Source organism: Lampetra fluviatilis, chromosome 10 (genome assembly GCF_964198595.1).
Source record: "Lampetra fluviatilis chromosome 10, kcLamFluv1.1, whole genome shotgun sequence".
Classification (NCBI taxonomy): Eukaryota; Metazoa; Chordata; class Hyperoartia; order Petromyzontiformes; family Petromyzontidae; genus Lampetra; species Lampetra fluviatilis.
This window is the reverse complement of record NC_136284.1, coordinates 5,418,657-5,437,193: the sequence shown is the minus strand read 5'-3', so window position 1 is coordinate 5,437,193 and position 18,537 is coordinate 5,418,657. Positions and strand designations below refer to the sequence as shown.

Genomic DNA, 18,537 nt, shown 5'->3' with positions numbered 1-18,537 from the left:
TCATCGAGCAGTAGATTGACAAAGAACGTTATTCTTACTCCAGTAGTGTATGGCGGTACATTGTGCAGCATGAAAATGTAAACATCTTTGTTGTTTATGCCTTTTCCCTGAAGTTCATCAATGGCCTGATGTTTTAATCAACAATGCCAGTTTGCACACGGTAAATACAACTTCCCAAATTCAAACAATGTGCTCTATTCCATCTTGATTCGCGTTAGGGGAGTCCAAGACCAGCGAGCATGGCTTTGATTGGCCTCTGCTTAGATGTTCAAGGTCAGGCTTATGAAGGGTGATGAAATCATTTTTAGATTGTTCAGTTAAATTACTTGAAAAATTGTTTATCTAATGAGCTGTATTTGCATATACTTATATTTTAACACATAGCTGGTACTGGAACGTTATTGCAAAAATAGCAAACATTCCGTGAGTCAAAATTTGCAATGTCTGTACCAAATAGTCAGTAGAACCTATGAAGCCTCTCTGTCTTTGGAGGTGTAAAATGTGTTGATGTGCAAATATAATCTTGGTGTAGGCAGAAGAGGATTACATGAAGGCACAAAAGGTGTTTGAGGAGATCAACAATGACTTGCAAGAGGAATTGCCAGTGATTTTGAACAGGTATTTTGGTATTTTGGATTTGTGTGACAGCTTTGCATGCCCAGGGTTGGTGACAACAAATATTCACAATTGCCAATGTGTTCAAAGAGCGAAATGAAATAAAATCACGTTTTACTTTCCAGTTCTCCTCAGGGTCTCCCAGTATCACTGCATTTGTTGTTTATTTGTCGTAATCTCTCTACGGACTCGGCTCATTGGCCAGATAGAGCTGGAGTAACGGTATTACAGTTCGTTGCTCGTTTAATAAACTGCTATTTTACAACAGGGGCAAAACCTCAGAGTCTTTAGATTTTAAATGGTTTTGTCTATTGTCACTCATATGACCCCACAACTGAGAAGGCCACATTACATGCAAAGGCAATATTTGAAACTCTTTTTGAAGCAGTCTGCAATTACTGGATACATAGATACTAATTTCTTCACATTGCAAACGTTCCAGGCTAGGTGATATATATTTTTAAAACTTGTCAGCCTTGGGGTTTCAAACCCACGAACTCAGAGGTGCTGGCTCAGTATCCTGACACAGTGCATTAAAGCCCTTGAGCCTCAGAGCCACATAAGTTTGAATATCTAATACTGTTCAATGACATTCCCTGCAGGGTGTTCTCTCATTGGATTGGCCCATTATTTTCAACCCAGTGTGAATCAAGAGACGTGCATTAACTTCTGCCCTGTGGGGGCACATGTCCTGTTTTAACTTTTTTTCTTTCAAATTAATGTGATCGAGTTCAATAACGTTACAATAAATGTTAAATTGGTGAATATTTTTTTCTCGGTGGGAACTTTATTTGATGGTAGAAGTACTGCTGTCCTTCACTCTCTCCGAAATGTGGGTTTAACAAATGAAGAAAATTGGAAATGCTTGAATGTACTGTAGGGAGAAGCTACACTCACATGTTGCCTTGCATCTGAGTGTCTGTTCTGTGCTTAAGCCTAATTTGTCCATCAACAAAACAGGACCCTGTCACACACTGGGAATATCGTGGTGTATGCAGGCACTTGGATTGTTGCTCACGAGGGTTCGTAGGAGCCAACTCGTGGTCAAAGTAGCTTGGATGAGATTATGTATCTTAAATGGGTAAATACGATCGTTCTGTAAATTCATGATGCATATTATAGAGGTGGATCCATTCATTGATACCCCACTGATTTTCTAATGACCCTTGTATTTAGAAATCAATAACATCAGCTTAAACATTATGGAATGCTGTAAACAAGTTAAACTGGTTATGCTCGACCGTGTATCAGGAGTGTGTTAAATATTTAATAAGTGTATAAAGATCAGTGCAAGACATGTCGAGTGTGGGAATGAAAATGTGATTTCTATCTAATTCCTCAATATTATTTTTGTGGTGTATCTATATATGGATCACCTTGTAATTTTTATTATCTTCTCTGTACTTTATTTCATTGATCGTTACCAATTGATGATTCCATTGTATTCCTCTCTGTAGCCGAGTGGGGTTTTATGTGAACACATTCAAGAGTATCGCTGGCCTTGAAGAGAATTTTCACAAGGAAATTGGACAGGTACTCAACTTCTACTTTATTTATTTCATGTATGTAGTTTTATTTACTACTATATTTACCCAAGAATGTCAGTGTGTAACGCGCGTGACGTCACTCTACGTCGACCAGCCCCCCTCATTAATAATCATGAACAGGTTACGTACTCCACATGGACCCGCCCCTCATTAATAATCATGAGCAGGTGACGTCACTCCACATCGAACAGCCACCCTCATTAATAATCATGAACAGGTGACGTCCTCCAAATGATAATTAGCAGGTGCCGTCACTCCACGTGGGGTTGCAAGGCGCCTCCTCCCCCCTCCTCAGCGTCAACTTATAACCCTCACTACAAAGGCAGAACCCTCATGTCACGCGATCTCCGTAGCGCTGTTGAGACATAGAAGTAAAAAGGACGTCATGATGAACAAGAGATTCTAACCTTGTAAATTAATATCATGTTGCGGTCTGCTTTTCGCTTGCAAGTTTCAGATTTACTGCAATGCCTTTTTCCCGTGGATGGGCAAAAGGCTAGTTACTTATATACTGTCGTTGAATTGAATGAGGTACTGATCTAAATATTTGACCAATTACGTTGGAAAACACAAACTTTACATTTCCTTGTAATATGTGTGCTAAAACACAAAGGTTGTAAAAACGTACAAACCTATGACCGGTTGGACAAGTGAAACACTTTCTGTGGTTTAAAGCAGCATGAAGTTAATGGTGTTTGGGAAACTCGGGGCTCAAGAGCAATGAGCCAGCTCTCCCGAGGGCCTGCATTGGAATCCAGGTTTCAGCTGTTAACTGTCCGTGATTGAACGGAGTTCTCAAGTATAGTTAGTTGATGGTATCAGGCCAGTCACCAATGACTGCACAACAGGTATTGTACCAAATTTGATTTTCACTTCATGTGGCAAAAATTCCAGGTCTGAGAATTCAACATTTCCATTTGGCAGCCATGCGACGACCATGACAGTGGGAAGGTACAGTGCCTCCAGTGTCAATAAAATGTCAGAAGTGATAATGTAATATCACCTTCTACAGGCAGTTCTCTAACATGGAGTGATGGTTTCCTCTTCGAGAGGAGTGTATGACCCAATGATGGACAAATTTTCGACGAAGCGTCCTATGCTCCAAAATGGCACTTGAATCTCAATAGTACAAATTGAAATAAAAATGTGAAAAGGGAAATAAACATACTTTGCACGAGTTATGAGGACGAATTACTGACGGTGTTTTATGCAATAAAGACACTGATTGTGTTTCTGTGCTTGTGTACACTTGTACCCCCTGTCAGCTGAACCATGAGCTACTCGATGTCATGGTCAAACTGGAGGGCCAGCACTCAAACAAGGCCTTCTCCATCCACGGAGCTCCCAGGTGCCATATCGGTGCCCTTTCAGTGCTCTCACCTTTGAACTGCGACACGAATTACTTAATTTTACACGTGTGTTGGGAATTGTGTTTGAACTTTCACTCCACGTGTGTTGGGCATGATGTCTGACGTTTCACTCCAAGTGTCTTGGCCATGATGACTGACGTTTCACTCCACCACGTGTATTGTCCATGATGTCTGAAGTTTCACTCCACGTGTGTTGAGCGTGATGTCTAACGTTCTACTCCACGTGTGTTGTCCATGATGTCTGACGTTTCACTCCACGTGTGTTGAGCGTGATGTCTGACGTTTCACTCCACGTGTCTTGGCTATGATGTCTGACGTTACACTTCACGTGTATTGGGCATGATGTCTGATGTTTCACTCCACGTATATTGTCCATGATGTCTGACGTTACACTTCACGTGGCTTGGCTATGATGTCTGACGTTTCACTCCATGTGTGTTGGGCATGATGTCTGATGTTTCACTCCACGTGTCTTGGCTATGTCTGACGTTTCACCCCACGTGTGTTGAGCATGATGTCTGACGTTTTACTCCACGTGTGTTGAGCATGATGTCTGACGTTTCACTCCACGTGTTCATGAGTTTTCTTATATTGTCTTTCAAGCTGTAGTTAGTTGATCATACAATCATAGTTGCATCATATTTAAACGTTGGATGCTTATGTGTATATCCACACACCATGCTTAATTTTTGTTAAATAATTAACTATCATCATCATTAGCCGTGATTATTTCAGTTCTACGTGAAGGGATCCCCACACGGTCACTCTTCCACACGATCCCGTGATGCCTCTCCACCTCCCACGCTTGAGCTGGTCTCTTTGCGCTCGCTTCACTTGTGGTTGTCCTCTCTGGCGTGTTTTCTTCTTTGGCTGCCATTTTGTTCGCAGTCTTTCCTTGAAAGTCAACATGATGTCTCTAATTTGTGTTTGTTCTCTGATCCACGTGTTACTATTTCTGTAACTCAGTCTAATTCCCAGTTAGAATCATCTCCACCATAGGCGGAGTTTGACTTTTATACTTGGGAGGGGCGGGGGTTCGCTTTGTCCCTCACATGAGGTATCGCAGGCGCCTATAATCAATTTTAAATCTTTATTGTAAACTACTGAAAATAAATTAATAAAGGTGCCCAGTGTTAGTGGGGCATTGCACCCCGTGCCCCCCCAAACTACAGCTATGATCTCCATGCTTCTTTGTGTGTTCGTTCAGCTTTTGTCCCATTTTATTTGCCATATTTCCTGTTTACAACTCAATTGTTAGCTGGCAATATGCAGCAATAAAAACATTCTTCTTCTGGCACATTGGTATGTTCGTCTATTAGCAATTTGGTTTTCCAAAAGCGCTCCACCCATATCTTGCTCGTCACTTTCATTTGATCATTTTGATCCTGATAGGCCTTCAGTAATCATCCTAGTTATGCATACACTGTGGTGTTTTCCAGGTGTGGGCCTATGGCAGTTATTTTTTTATATTTTGCACACTCGAAATGAAGGACGTGGGCAGGTGCTCCAAATCGAGGGCAATCACATTTATTGTGGTAACCTGTAAAATGCAACAGCACGTGTGTCACACACAGCAGTTTCCAACCGAGTTGCCATTAATCACGTGATTGGTGTACAGATCAAGTTACTCAATAACATTTTCCCTTAAACCCATTCCACTACTGATACACCATCTCTGTCTTTAATCATAATCTTTATACTTCACTATTCGAATATTACTTAATCCTAAGCTATGTCTATCGATACCATCCACTTATATTGATATATTACACCCATTATACTGGTAGGAACGAAGTGGACCAGACCACCAATAGATTATATCGTCCGACCGTTTGTCCGTCCGTCCGTCCGTCCGCGTCCGTTTGTCCGTCCGTCCGTCCGACAAGATGGCCGCCCGCTCCCCCTGCGCGTGTGTGTGTGTGTGCGTGTGTGTTTGCGTGCGTGCGTGTGTGTGCGTGTGTATGCGCGTGTGTGTGCGTGTGTGTGCGTGTCTGTGTGTGCGTGCGTGTGTGTATATGTGTGACTGTGTGCGTGTGTGTGCGTGCGTGTGTGCGTGTCCGGCCCACTCGAGCGGCGTGATGAATGGGCGCTATTGGGCTTCGGATCGTTATTCACGGCGAACTGGAAGCGTAGCAACACAACTTCATTACGTGTGCGTGCGTGCATGTATGTGTGTGTGCGTGCGGTGTGTGTGCGTGTGTGTGTGCGTGTGTACGTTTATGCGCATGTGTGCGCGTGTGCGTGTGTGTGCGGTCGATATCCCTGTACCGGTATTAGTATTATTCCTACCAGCCCACCCCGCAGGGTCCTGTTATGTACTGTATACGTGCTGTACTTTTCACCATTATACAACTTACTACTGTACATGTGTTATATTCTTAATAGCATTGCAAGTAGTCATACTCTGGGTGCATGGGCATGGTTATAGAATAAACAGTATTCGGGTTAGAGAATTACCACCAGTATTAACTACAGTACGTCACCTTTTACAGTGCACAGTGCTATTGAACATATGACAAAATACCAATTCAAAGCCAAGTTTAAAGAATATAACTTTTCTATAAATATCAAAAACAATATTCGGGTCCTTTACTTGCAAAATGCAACAGCACGTGTGGTACAGACATTTTCAACCGAGTCGCCATTAACCACGTGACTGGTGTTTCGGTCAGGTTATTCAATAACCCTGCCAGCCATCTACAGGCCCGACTCAGTATCGCATGCTGAGGTACACGTGCATTGATGTACTGCACAGCACATGAGGACCTTCACAAAACCACACTTTACTCCATTGCTGCACGAGGAAATAATTAAAAGAGTGGTCTATTCCTATTGTGCCACACTTTTTATTTAGTGAACTTGTTGTAAAGTACTTTTATTGCGATTGATATTTATATTGAGCTGAACTTTGCGGCTTCTTTTGAGCTCTTCAATCATTTCCTGTTGTTCATTGCCATGGGTTGTTAATAATGACTGTCATCAGTTAATCTTAAATGGACAATACGTACATTAGATGAGTGTGAGTTTGTTTGTGAATTATCATTAATCAACTTCCTTTTTTGTTGTTTTCATTCTCCAATAATGTGTGTGTTGTATTCTCTGACTTATACTCATTCTTTTTAAATGCTTTTATATTCTATGCATTCTATATTTCCCTTTTCTTCTTTATGCGTTTGGTGATTTCAGATAGCGTGTTCTTTGTTTCCCACTATAAATAATGAAAAATAATTAGCAATGTACTTTCACGTATGTTCAGTCCACTGTCCACTACAATTCTAGTTAATTATTTATCGTGATTACGTCCATATTTCATCGTTTTGCTTCTCTCGGGATTTTAATACGCTCTCAGCTTCAACGATAAGTGGTTTAAAAAAACATAATTCATGAGGGAACATTAACATTTTCAATGAAAGCACAAATGCAAGAACATTTTTGTCAAACTTAGATGCAATCCGTTTTCTTAAGGCCATGTCTTTCCAGAACTTTTTATAGCATACAGCAGATTAATTAATTACATTGATAACTGCTATCATAGGTGTGGACATTATTGCGGCATTAAGCCGTGGTGGAAGGTTACTTGTAGTGGTATTGTGCTTGTCGATGGTTACTGATGTAAACTCATTGTAGTGTGCATCTCGTTTGTCAATCCACTGCTGGATGAGGGCTTGCCCACGCCACGCAGGCCATGGGAATTATTTGACTGCACTTCATGCTGGTCAGTGTGGATTGGTGAAGGCGAGGAGACGTAGAAGACTAAGCACTGCCCTCTGTTGCCCACGATCTTACCCAGCAGTGGCCTACACCTCCTGTTTCATGTACTGTGGTCGCCCGCTAAGTAACTGTACGGGCCCAAGGCTGCTTAGCTTTTGAGATTTGACGAGACTGGGGGGACATTGCAAGTGATTTGGTCATCTGCTGCATTGTAACAGTGGAGGCTAATGGGCTGTGCTGTTTGTGGTTGTGGTATTATTGCAGTGGTGTTTTGTAGTGTTGCTGTGACGGTTGCTATAGGGGTTGTTGTTGTGGTGGTGGTTGGTTGCTACTCTAGCTGTGCATGTTTGCAATAAAATGGACGTGGAGAACCCAAATGAAGAAATTATAAATATATTTCACTTAATTTTCCTGAACTTACTCCAGAATCTCAGAGATGTCTCTGTGCTCACCAAGTGCGATGCAGTAAGTGATCACATGCTGCAATGCAATTTACACTTGGACATTTGCCAAAGAAAGGACAATGCAAATTAAATGTTAATATTAAATATGTGGTTCAGAAGGTAGGATAATTTACACTACAAGCAACAGATTTCAGCCCACAGAGCAGCAACATGATGAAATCTCACCACGGTGGCGAGATGTTAACTACCTCATCTGGTATACAGGAGGTCGTGGGTTCGATCCTAACCCTGAAGATGGTATATTTGGATTTTGCACGTTCTCCCCGTGGTGCCGTGGATTTCTCCAGGTCCTCCAGTTTTTCCCTCCACATTTAGAAACATGCATTTAGTGCATTTGCCTGAGATTAAATTGCCACGTGATAAGGCACTGCGTTGAGCTATCATTTCTGGTCAGGTCGCTTCTGAAAAAATAGCGATATAGGAGCTCAGTGGGGCCTTACCTGGGAAAATAAAAAATGGTTTACAAAATGATTTTGATAAATAGGGATTTGTGTCTGGCAGGGACTCAAGGCCACTCAAGACACGCGAGCTGCCACCCAGCATCGTGGAGCCACCCGCGGGCACCAGCCCAACGAGCGACGATGCGACGCCGAGCCCCACCCATGCCCCCACCCCTCACAAGTCGCCCATGCAGGTCACACTCATGTAATCGCATCATGGTAACATTCGGCTTTATTTAGCCGCGGTAGCACGGCGGCTGTGCGACGTAGCTGTCCGATGTATATTTCGGGTTGCTCCTTGGGTTGTTTGCTCATTTGGCACGAAGTCAGAACAACATGCTCAACTCGCTTGAGTGTCGTGGTTCAACGTGTTGTCTTGAGGAACTGAAGTGCCGTTGTTCGGCGTGATGTCTTGAGGAACTGGAGTTGCTCCATGTATGGTATTTCATTTTAAGTTAATGTCTTAAAGAAGACTATGGGAACCTCATTTGCCAGTAAAAATATGATAATTGGTTCTTTACCCTTCTATCTGGCAACAAAACTGACACCTTTTTACAAGGAGTCATGTTTGCATAGACCGCAATACCTGCAGTCATAATACAAACAAAAGAACATAACTCTGATAATGTGCACATTATCAGAGTTATGTTCTTTTGTTTGTATTATGACTGCAGGTATTGCGGTCTATGCAAACATGACTCCTTGTAAAAAGGTGTCAGTTTTGTTGCCAGATAGAAGGGTAAAGAACCAATTATCGTCTTAAAGAAGCTTCAGCCACGAGGAGCGAAATATTGGATATTACGCCAAACAACACGCAGTACAACCTGACACGTATTTCACAGAGTTTTCTTTACATTTTGTTACGCGGTAAGATAGTGTGTGGTACTGGGATCGAATGGTTGAAAAATGTATGTTTTTATTCTTTGGGTCTTTAGGTAAAGTCACGTAGATAGGTTCAAAGAAAATAACAAAAAACTGCGACGTTTCGATCGCAACATAAGCGGTCGTCATCAGGAAAAGGGGGTTAGCTTCTAGAGGCAAACTGTTTATAAAGGTTTGAAATGGGCGTAGCCCAAATGTCAGCAGCATGGGCGGGGCAGCTAATGTTAATGTAAGTGGTGGGCGGCAACCGCGACGGTGGTGGGTTTTCCACCAATTGAAGGGCTATCAGGTAAAAATTAGCATGTTAATGTAAAATCGGTGAGTGGCCTCCACGGCGAATGCGCTGAGGTGGCTATGTTAATGTGAGAGATTAGCGTGTCAATGGCAGATCGCAGAGACGCAAGCTCTAGGTCGGCGCGCGAAGGTGGCTGTATAAGTGTGAGAAATTTGACCTGTTAATGTAAAATCGGAGAGCCGAAAATAACAACTAACATCGGAAGGTGGTAGGATGGGAACAGCACAGCCAGTTATGACTTAAACTGGTTGATAATGTCCTTCCAATGATTGCTCAGTTTGTACCCATCTTCTCAGTTGAAATTGCGTCCGTGTCTGTATATATGTGTAGGACCTGAAAATACACGCGCCACCGCTTCGTGGGTCTGTTGCTAGGCAGACAAGCAAGTGGACAGTGGGGGTATATGAGGACGAGGTTGTTGTTGCTGAGGCGTGAGAGGAGACGCGTTAAGTGGCGTAACAGGTGTTAAGGGCAACCGGGGACACAGGCCGGTGATTGGTTAAGAAGGTGAGTGATTAACGAGTGGCGCTGCTCTGGCAACAATAACAAAGTCACGTGACGCTGGGGGCCTGGGGGCCGAGGGGTAATCGGGGGGTGAGATAATTAATAAGGACTAATTGGGGTGCATATAAAAGGCACAGCGCAACAGAGAGACGGGAGCTTTTGGGGGAGTCTTGGTCGGAGTCTTGGTGGAAGCTGGAGCTATGGGGAGCTGGAGTGATGGTGCCCGGAATAGCGGAGAGCAGTAATAAGAGAATACGATAACGGTAGCAGTGGGGAGAGAGATAGGTCAAGCACGGTAGCAGCGGATAGAGGAGACAGAGTGAGTGGTAGCAGTGGTAGCAGTGGTAGCAGTGGTAGCAGTGGTAGCAGTGCATCAGAGAAGATACGGAGCAGGGTAGCAGCGGAGCGACGGACCCTGGGGGAACTGGAGAGAGAACGGAGGGACATAGAGCGCGTTGATGGTGGATGGCGTGGCGGAGTGAAAGGGTGGCCACAGAGGGGTGATGAGGAGAAGGTGTGGACCTTGAGCAAATAAACGGGACGAGAAAGACAATCCGAGTACGAGTCCTACATATGGATGGCTTCATGAACGAATCTTTGTTGATAGCCAGTGGGTTTGCAAAGTACCTTCGTCTTAGAGAAATCAATTTTGTGTGAGCCCACCGCATTAAAACAATGATCAGCCACGGCCAAGGTATTGGTCCTACTGTGTTTCAGATCAGCCTTATTTTCACGAACACGATCCGAAGCTAACCCCCTTTTCCTGATGACGACCGCTTGTGTTACGATCGAAACGTTATAGTTTTTTATATTTTTTTTGAACCTATCTACGTGACTTTACCGAAAGACTTAAGAAATATGAATTCCTGCAGTCACGAAAGCTTTAATATCAGAATTTAAATGTCTGGTTTTTTTACTGCAGGTTTTTTTACCTTGTGATATAGATTTTACATTTATACAAAGGTCACTATCACTAGTACGTGTTTAGTTTTTTATTATAGAACAGCTCCCATGTACAAAATGCCCTTGCGAAATTAAGAACATTAAGACATTTATATCCAACGGATTTATTGCACTCAATTTTACGTTAATGCAATTCCTGCACTTAACTTAGTTCAAGGTGAAAAACGTGCGTTATTCTACATTTACTTACTTTTCTCAAAGCTACCCTTTTGTCTAGCTGTGCAGTTGTATGTAGGTGTAATGTGAATTTGTGCCACTTTCTCATTGTTTTGTCCTTCCCTTCAAAGCAGGGCCGGAAAGGACCACCGGTCCCACGACCTCCCAAACTCACCCCCAGCAAGGAGATGACGCAAGAGGCCATCGTCAACCTCTTTGATGACAACTTTATGCCCAACGCTGCCACCGCAAGCACACCCGTAAATATTTATAAGGGTTCTGTGGGTTTTATATTTTGCTGAGTTTGCTCACATCAGCTAATAGTTATGGATTTAGTGTATTGCAATAGAAAACATTATTTGGGTTTGTAATGGAAAGTTGTGACCACTTGGCTGTAAAAGCTAGTGCATTTTAAAATGTCTGATTCGTACCTTTTGTTTAGCATTTTGTATGTTTTTCACTCCTGGAGTATGATGATTGCAAGATGAATATGTGTGTGTATATATACAGAAATATATTGTGTTTTCTCTGGAAAGGTTGGGTCACTTGTTTTAATCCAATTTGTCAGTTGGAGGTTCCCTTGTCCAAGAGAGCAGACACAGGAAGCCTCCTCGATCTGGATTTTGATCCCGTGAAACAAGAGCCCACGTCTCCATCCGTATTTCCACCGCAAAAGAACCAGGTATGTTTCAGTGCAGTGGCTGGGTCCTCCACAACATTAAAAATGCACGTCCCATTCGTTTTAGGATTTTCATTATTGTAGCGGCCGCGTTAGTGAAATAAAACATTTATTTGCTATTGGCTCAGTGCTTTTGTAGAGTTTGTTTTTATTGATTTCACTGACATGGACAGTATTACATATTCACTTTGTCATAGTCTTCTTTGATGAATATTGTATGCTTCCATTGGTTATGCCTATGATCTCTCATCTCTTCCCCATTGCTGTCAGTCTATATTATTGGATCTTGCATGGGAGATTAGTGTAAAAACGTATTATAGCAGTACTAACGAGGCACTTGTAGCATGACTTGCGATGTTTCTCTACTACTCTAGGCTGTTGGAGCCTTTGGCTTTAACACTAAGTTAAAAGAATCCTTAAAAAACTCCGGTGTGACTTATGTAGCTTGCCGCGACGTACACTTGGTAGATACACTGTTTGTAAAGGTGTTTCTGTTTTTTGATTTTTTTTAGAAGAAATTATTCCAATTAGCATTCTTATTATTAATGTGAAGCACAAAATGCGCTGTGATGCGTCACCATTATGTAACCGGCAGATTCAAAAATGTTCTGCTTATTGCGTAAAACTTGTGTTTTTGATTTACGATTAAAAAAAACCTCATGTGCTATCGATTTCAATCTCCAAATGTTACGACGAAAGGTCAGGAGCCTCCTTTTGATATAAACTTAATATCTGTATACAATTTGTAAATTAACAATATAGGGATACAGGTATTAGCATATATATATGATCAGATAGCATATATAGTATAAGCATCTCCATATTAGAGAAATGAAAAACGAACAATTTAAATATTAATGTATGTTGAACTTTTTTCGCACCATACGTAGCCAACCGTGCTAATCGGAGGTGTGAAAATTTGGGAAGCCATAGGCTTAAATAATGGAGTCCCATTTACTACTATAATGAGCCAAGAATGTCTGTGTGTCCCACGCGTGACGTCACTCCACGTCGGCCAGCCTCCCTCATTCATACTCATGAACAGGTGATGTCCTCCACATGGACCCCCCCATTAATAATCATGAGCGGGTGACGACACTCCACATGGGGGGTTGAGGCACCTCCTCCCCGCTCCTCAGCGTCAACTTACAACCCCCACTACAAAGGCAGAACCCTCACGTCACACAATATCCGTAACGCTATTGAGACATAGAAGTAAAAAGGACGTCATAATGAACAAGGGATTATAACCTTTAAATGAAATAAGTCTGTGTCACCGTGATCTTACAAATTGCATATGAATTGAAGCCAGGAATATCACGTCGTGGCCTGCTTTTCGCTTGAAAGTTTCAGATTTACTGAAATACACTCGTCCTTGGATGGGCAAAAGGCTCGTAGTTTATCAGGAGTTCCCTTGCGAATAATATCTGTTAATGCAGCAGCATTTGCATATCTGCTGATGAGAACCAGAAAGTTGAAATTAGTACATAGTTTGCATGATTAAACAACTGCTTTTTGATCAGAGTGGTCTCAAAAGCTGATTGGTTGATGGACTACAGATCTGTGTATTAGTGTGAAAACCAAACACAGAACAGAGTTCTGCTTAAATATTATTTTACATTTAAATATGGTACTCTCCAAAATAATTGTTCCTTTTTTAACTATGGACCATTTTTGTGAATTGCTTGTAATGTATTACACTATTAATTAATGTTTACGACGCACAGCTAAAGGTTTAACAGCCCATCACTCATCGTTTGACAAGTGCAAAAAGGTATGCAGCACTATTTATAGAAGGGCCATTGCCAAAATGTCACCTATCATCTATATATTTGTGTTCTTGACAAATGTATGGAGTTTTTTGTGAGCTGTGCTTGTGCAGCATTGCCAATGCAGCAGTATTTCCACTACATTATTTATAGACGCTTATAAAAAAAAATGACCAATGGAAAGCAAGAAATGGTAATTTGGGTGCCGTGTTTTATAGCACACCAATGATGACAAGACGCTTAATGTTCTCTTGCTTGAAATGACAAAATGAAGCACGTGTACCAGCCTTAACCATCCCATTGTGTATTTTCAATTTGTTCTTGTTTCCGTATAAGGTATCGATCACCGGTCAGGCTGTGAATCTGACAAGTTGGGCTTGATCCGCTGTGTCAACGGCACTCCGTTTAGCTGCCGCTTGCACATTTTTTCTGTTGGCATCTGTAGTATATTTCGGGTTATTCTTTTCATCGTTTTTCCACTAGCCATTTTCCAAAAACGTATTGCGTGTTTAACTTGTAGTTGTTTATTTGTCATGTATTTGTCACGTCTCACGATAAAGAACATCACCACTCTTGGTGATATGGGTCGGTCATCTATGAGGATTTTGATGTGTCCCCTGGTGTGCTTCACCACTTAGCCCAATCTCACGCCATCTGTAACCATTCCATATCGGTCGTGATGTATTCCGTGTGTTTAACACAAGTGTTCAGCGCTTGTCATTTATAACCCTCGGTAAATGTATCTGCTGTCCTTTTTTTTAACATCAGTCTTTGGACGGTGCAAGCAAACATTGTCCTTCTAAGATGCCCATCGTGGAAGTCGTGGCCAGTACTCCCACGGTAAACAGATTATGCATTTGTATATGTATTCTATCATAGAAATTTTTCATTTGGATAATCTCTTAGATCAGGGGTCGGCAACCTACGGCTCCGGAGCCGCATGCGGCTCTTTGCGGGCTGCTTCTTGACGATATGTACGTATGTACAGTATATGTACATAGATGCATTGCGGCTCTTGAAATACTGAATTTTGTACCGAATTGGAGAGAAATGGCTCTTCTTGTTATTTTGGTTGCCGACCCCTGTCTTAGATGGAACGTCTCATTTGCAAGGGAGTCCGGCCAAGGTGTCAAGTGACACATGCATAGCAAACCTTTGAATCTACTATATATATAGCATACGTGTATACACTGTCAACTACATTCCTACCGATTTGAAAACAGGAATGGAGCAGCCAGGGCAGCACACGTGAACGTCACACGGAAATCAGACACGTAAATAAATAGTGCTGTGTCACACCTGCATCACAAAGGCATTCGTTGTTGTTACATTTTAAACTCTACCAGTAAAAATGCCATAAAGAATGCCGTAAGATGACCGTATTATAAATTGGTGTAATTGCAAGTGAAATGCAAGTTATTCCATTTGTGCTGCAAGTACGTGGACGTCTGCTTATTGGAACTATGTAGTAATATCACTCTCTCGGTGTTCCAGCTAGTGGAGCTGACCCCGGACGATGCGAGCTTTGGATGCATGGCAAACATCTCGGCGGAGTGTCCCCCGATTGCCAACGTCTCCACTCCGGCCCAGTCTTATGAATTTCCTCCAGGTTTCTTGTACAAGGTAAAGTGAGCCTGCCACTGCCACGTTACTCCCAAGAAAGATAATTTAAGGATCTAAATTAATAGGGCACTTAAATGTCATGGCATCTTAAAACGCTTAAAATAAAGCGTAATTGAAAATCACAAAATATTAGAGCGGTACTAAAATTGGTATTGTCAAATTCATCAGCTCTGTATCCTATTGTATTTAGGGAAAACATTGTGAACTTAGCCAGAAACGGTTAAATAATATATATTTTTCACGTACCGCTTATTATTTTAACTATACGGCAACGTTTTTTGCAGTTGTGCCACTGTAGAGCTCTCCAATGTATTTTCAGGTTTTACTGCATGTTGTTCGGCGCGAAGTCCAAGGTTTCACATCACTACATGTTGTCAAACAGCACGGGGACATCCAGAAAACACATCTGAAAGCTCTACAGCACAACCGCAAAAAAACCCCCTTTACTGTTGAATTAAATAATAATCGGTGGTTGAAAGTGCTTTGGTTGAGCTTGTAAAACTTTGGGTGATGTTGACTGTGCTGCTCCTGCTGCTTGTCACTACTCAGGTGCAGGTCCAGCACGACTACACACCTGTGGACACGGATGAGTTGTGCTTGGGCAGTGGCGAAGTGGTGCTTGTCCTGCCCTTTGAAAGCCCTGAGCAGCAGGTAGCAAGGTTCCCTTTTGCTTTCTTTGTACATTGTACACAGTTGTTGAGTGCTTTAAATGTAACCCTGGAACTTGGGAGGGAGAGGGTACAGGAAGGACAGATGGAGCAGGGAGTGAGTGGTTTAGAGTTAGAAAAAACACTGTCTAATTCGCATTTTGTAGCATAAATACATATTTATAGTAAGTTGCACATTGGATTAGAAAACGCATGGACTTGAGAATATGGCAAGTTGGAGGCATATTGACAATTAAAAAAGCAAGTCGGCTTGGGCAGGACATGTTGCTCGAAAGGATGATGACTGGTGGCCCATATTAATGATGTAGTTGCAGTCAAACGAGGGAATATGCCCAAAATGACATTTGCCTTAGAGATTGAACAGTGAAATTAGCGCATGTGCAAATTTTAGATTGATTGTTGCATCGCAGGGACCATGCTGGGATGGCAATGACTCGTCCAGCAGTGGATAGATCATGACTGATGAGGATCAGCATGCACGTAACTGTACATTCCAAAGTCTGTTTTTCAAGTTGTGCGTGCCACATTTGGTCGTTTTAAATAGATTGAATGTTGGCCGTGCACCAAAGCATTTGCATTAATTGAATTAGCAATATCCTGCAAAGGGAGCTATTTCGTAAGATCACCATCTGTGTAATTTAGAGTTTATGTACGCCCATGTGCTTCTGTTACACAACATTACTTCCATTCTGTTAAGCCATGAGCAATACCAGTAACGTGCCACAACAAAATATAATTTCATTTAATGTGATAGACAAACAGAAGCCCGCACGATGATAGTTTCGTGCGTTCGAATGGCACATCCTTTCCAAAATGAAATAGCTCTCCCCCAATGGTTGCAGCTGTGCATCTGCATGCATCCCAACCACCCTTTTGGTGGAACGACGTTCGCAATCAGAGTTGGCCGCTGCTTGTATTTAAAGGTGCACTGCTCTCCTCGCGACCTGGAAGATTGGCGGGGGCGAATAACTGACGCGACGGCGCATTCGCTTCTCCCCCCCTGTGCCCCTTGCAGGATTCGGGCTGGCTCGCAGGCATCAAGGAGGCAGATTGGATCGCTCACAAGGTCCTTGAGGGCCACAAGGGCGTATTCCCAGACAACTTCACCCTTCGCATCGAATAGACAACCATTTTTATCCCGTTGCTATCTCGGGGGTCCATTGTGGCGGGGACGGGGGAGGTGATTTAAATCCCATCCACCTCTGCACGCAATGGGACATCTTGAGTAAATGACCCGCCGTGCGTGTGCGCTTGTGTAACTGTGTGTGTGTGTATTATTGGTCTATACCATGGTGAAGGCTCTTGTTGTGCGTGAGACTTCGGACCCGGGGTTTCTGCTGCATGTGGTCCCCGGACAGCTAGCAAGCGCGAGCTCGACAAACCCATGTTAAGTCAAAGAGAGAAGCTTCTAAATAATCTGCACTGCTGTGTGATGATTACATTTCTGTCACGTTGACAGATATTTGTATCAAATATGTAGTTTGACTACGAGATTTGGGTTTGTATGACTTCTTATTAGGGGCTGTCCGTAAATGACGTCACGCACCTGGGGGGTGGGGGGTGCAGACATTTGTGACGATGTGTGACGAAGGGGGGGGGGGGGTGAGAAATATGACGTCACATCAAAATGCGCAACTTTAAATAAATATAGACAACACGTTCTACTTAATTAAATATAAATTTTTATAAATGTTTTCTCCTACAACAGAGTTCAGCACCGCATTAAATACGCACTGCAATGACAATAGTTTAAAGCGATTTGAAGCATGTTTTATTTTGGGGGGTGGGGGGAGCAGAGCTTTGTGACGTCATATTTGAGGGGGGGGGTCTGCCTTTTTGTGACGAGGAGGGGGGGGGTAAAAAATCGTCCAAAATCGCGTGACGTCATTTATGGACGGCCCCCTAGCTTATTGGTGGTCAGTGCACTCTGACGTCACCGTTAACATTCCGGGCACTGGGACCTTTGCTCACACAGTGTAGTTAGGTTCCAAGTGTTTTATTCCTGTCACACTTGTTAGGCTTTTATATGGCACTAAATGTTACTTCTTATACCCATTTTAAAACAACCTTTTGTCCATGTGCATCCAGTATTAATCTGTTTATCGAAATCCCAGGTGTTATAACAATGGTGTTAAAAACACAATTCCTGCTTTAGTATTGTGAATTATCTTTGGTAAATTTGTTGAAAGTTGTAACCAACTGACCAGCTTTTGTTGATCGATTATTGTCATTCAGTGCTATGTAAGTGTTAATTCAATAAGTAAAGTATTCTTTAAATGTTAAATTGTTGAGCTGTGATTTTCAAACGTTTGAAGTATACGTAAAAACACCACAATAACGGAATCTAGAAGAGTTTGCATGTTTCGTGGGATAACTAGTTGTTTGCGTATTTATTTAACATGTGTCAGATAAATTTAATTAATATTAGGTTATTTTGTAAACAATCTGGCAGTGGGGGGGGGTCCAATATTGGAGCCTAAGAGTCACTGTTCTCAAGTAAGTGTCTGAAATCACCCTAAGAGTCATTTTTAATGTGCCGTGTTTTGACCCCACTGATTTGTTTTCCAGCGCGATTACGAATAAAGTGGGGTAGAACGACAGGAGTGTGTGGTGGTGTCTCCTGTGTGCACCGCCAGAATTCACTATAAACACGAGGCACAACACAAAGTCCTTCCACTATTGACAATATATTATGTGCGTGCTACCAATTCACGGGAAAATGTGACATTTACCGAGTAGCAGAAAAGTAATACTGAGCACCAAGATAAGACAAGTTCAAGTTCATTTATTAGGTATAGCCCTGTGAGCCATTCGGCTCCTGAATCGGGTGCAACCGCAAAAAACTAAAACA

General features: G+C 42.4%; 1 protein-coding gene across 5 annotated transcripts in view; it reads left to right on the top strand.

Annotated features, from left to right (window-relative positions):
• BIN1 (bridging integrator 1) overlaps positions 1-18,284 on the top strand; it is a 32,798-nt gene extending 14,514 nt beyond the window's left edge. For 3 of the 5 annotated variants that reach the window (XM_078860258.1, XM_078860255.1, XM_078860259.1), the window contains 11 exons: positions 533-618; positions 2,073-2,148; positions 3,428-3,510; positions 8,209-8,341; positions 11,082-11,207; positions 11,516-11,629; positions 14,164-14,235; positions 14,619-14,669; positions 14,890-15,018; positions 15,568-15,669; positions 16,702-18,284. In XM_078860258.1, coding sequence (XP_078716384.1) covers positions 533-618; positions 2,073-2,148; positions 3,428-3,510; positions 8,209-8,341; positions 11,082-11,207; positions 11,516-11,629; positions 14,164-14,235; positions 14,619-14,669; positions 14,890-15,018; positions 15,568-15,669; positions 16,702-16,809 — 1,080 coding nt within the window. In that variant the 3' untranslated portion in view covers positions 16,810-18,284. The remainder of the gene's footprint in view (positions 1-532; positions 619-2,072; positions 2,149-3,427; positions 3,511-8,208; positions 8,342-11,081; positions 11,208-11,515; positions 11,630-14,163; positions 14,236-14,618; positions 14,670-14,889; positions 15,019-15,567; positions 15,670-16,701) is intronic. The other 2 variants (XM_078860257.1, XM_078860256.1) reach the window with 2 other exon arrangements.
• The last annotated feature ends 253 nt before the right edge of the window (positions 18,285-18,537 follow it).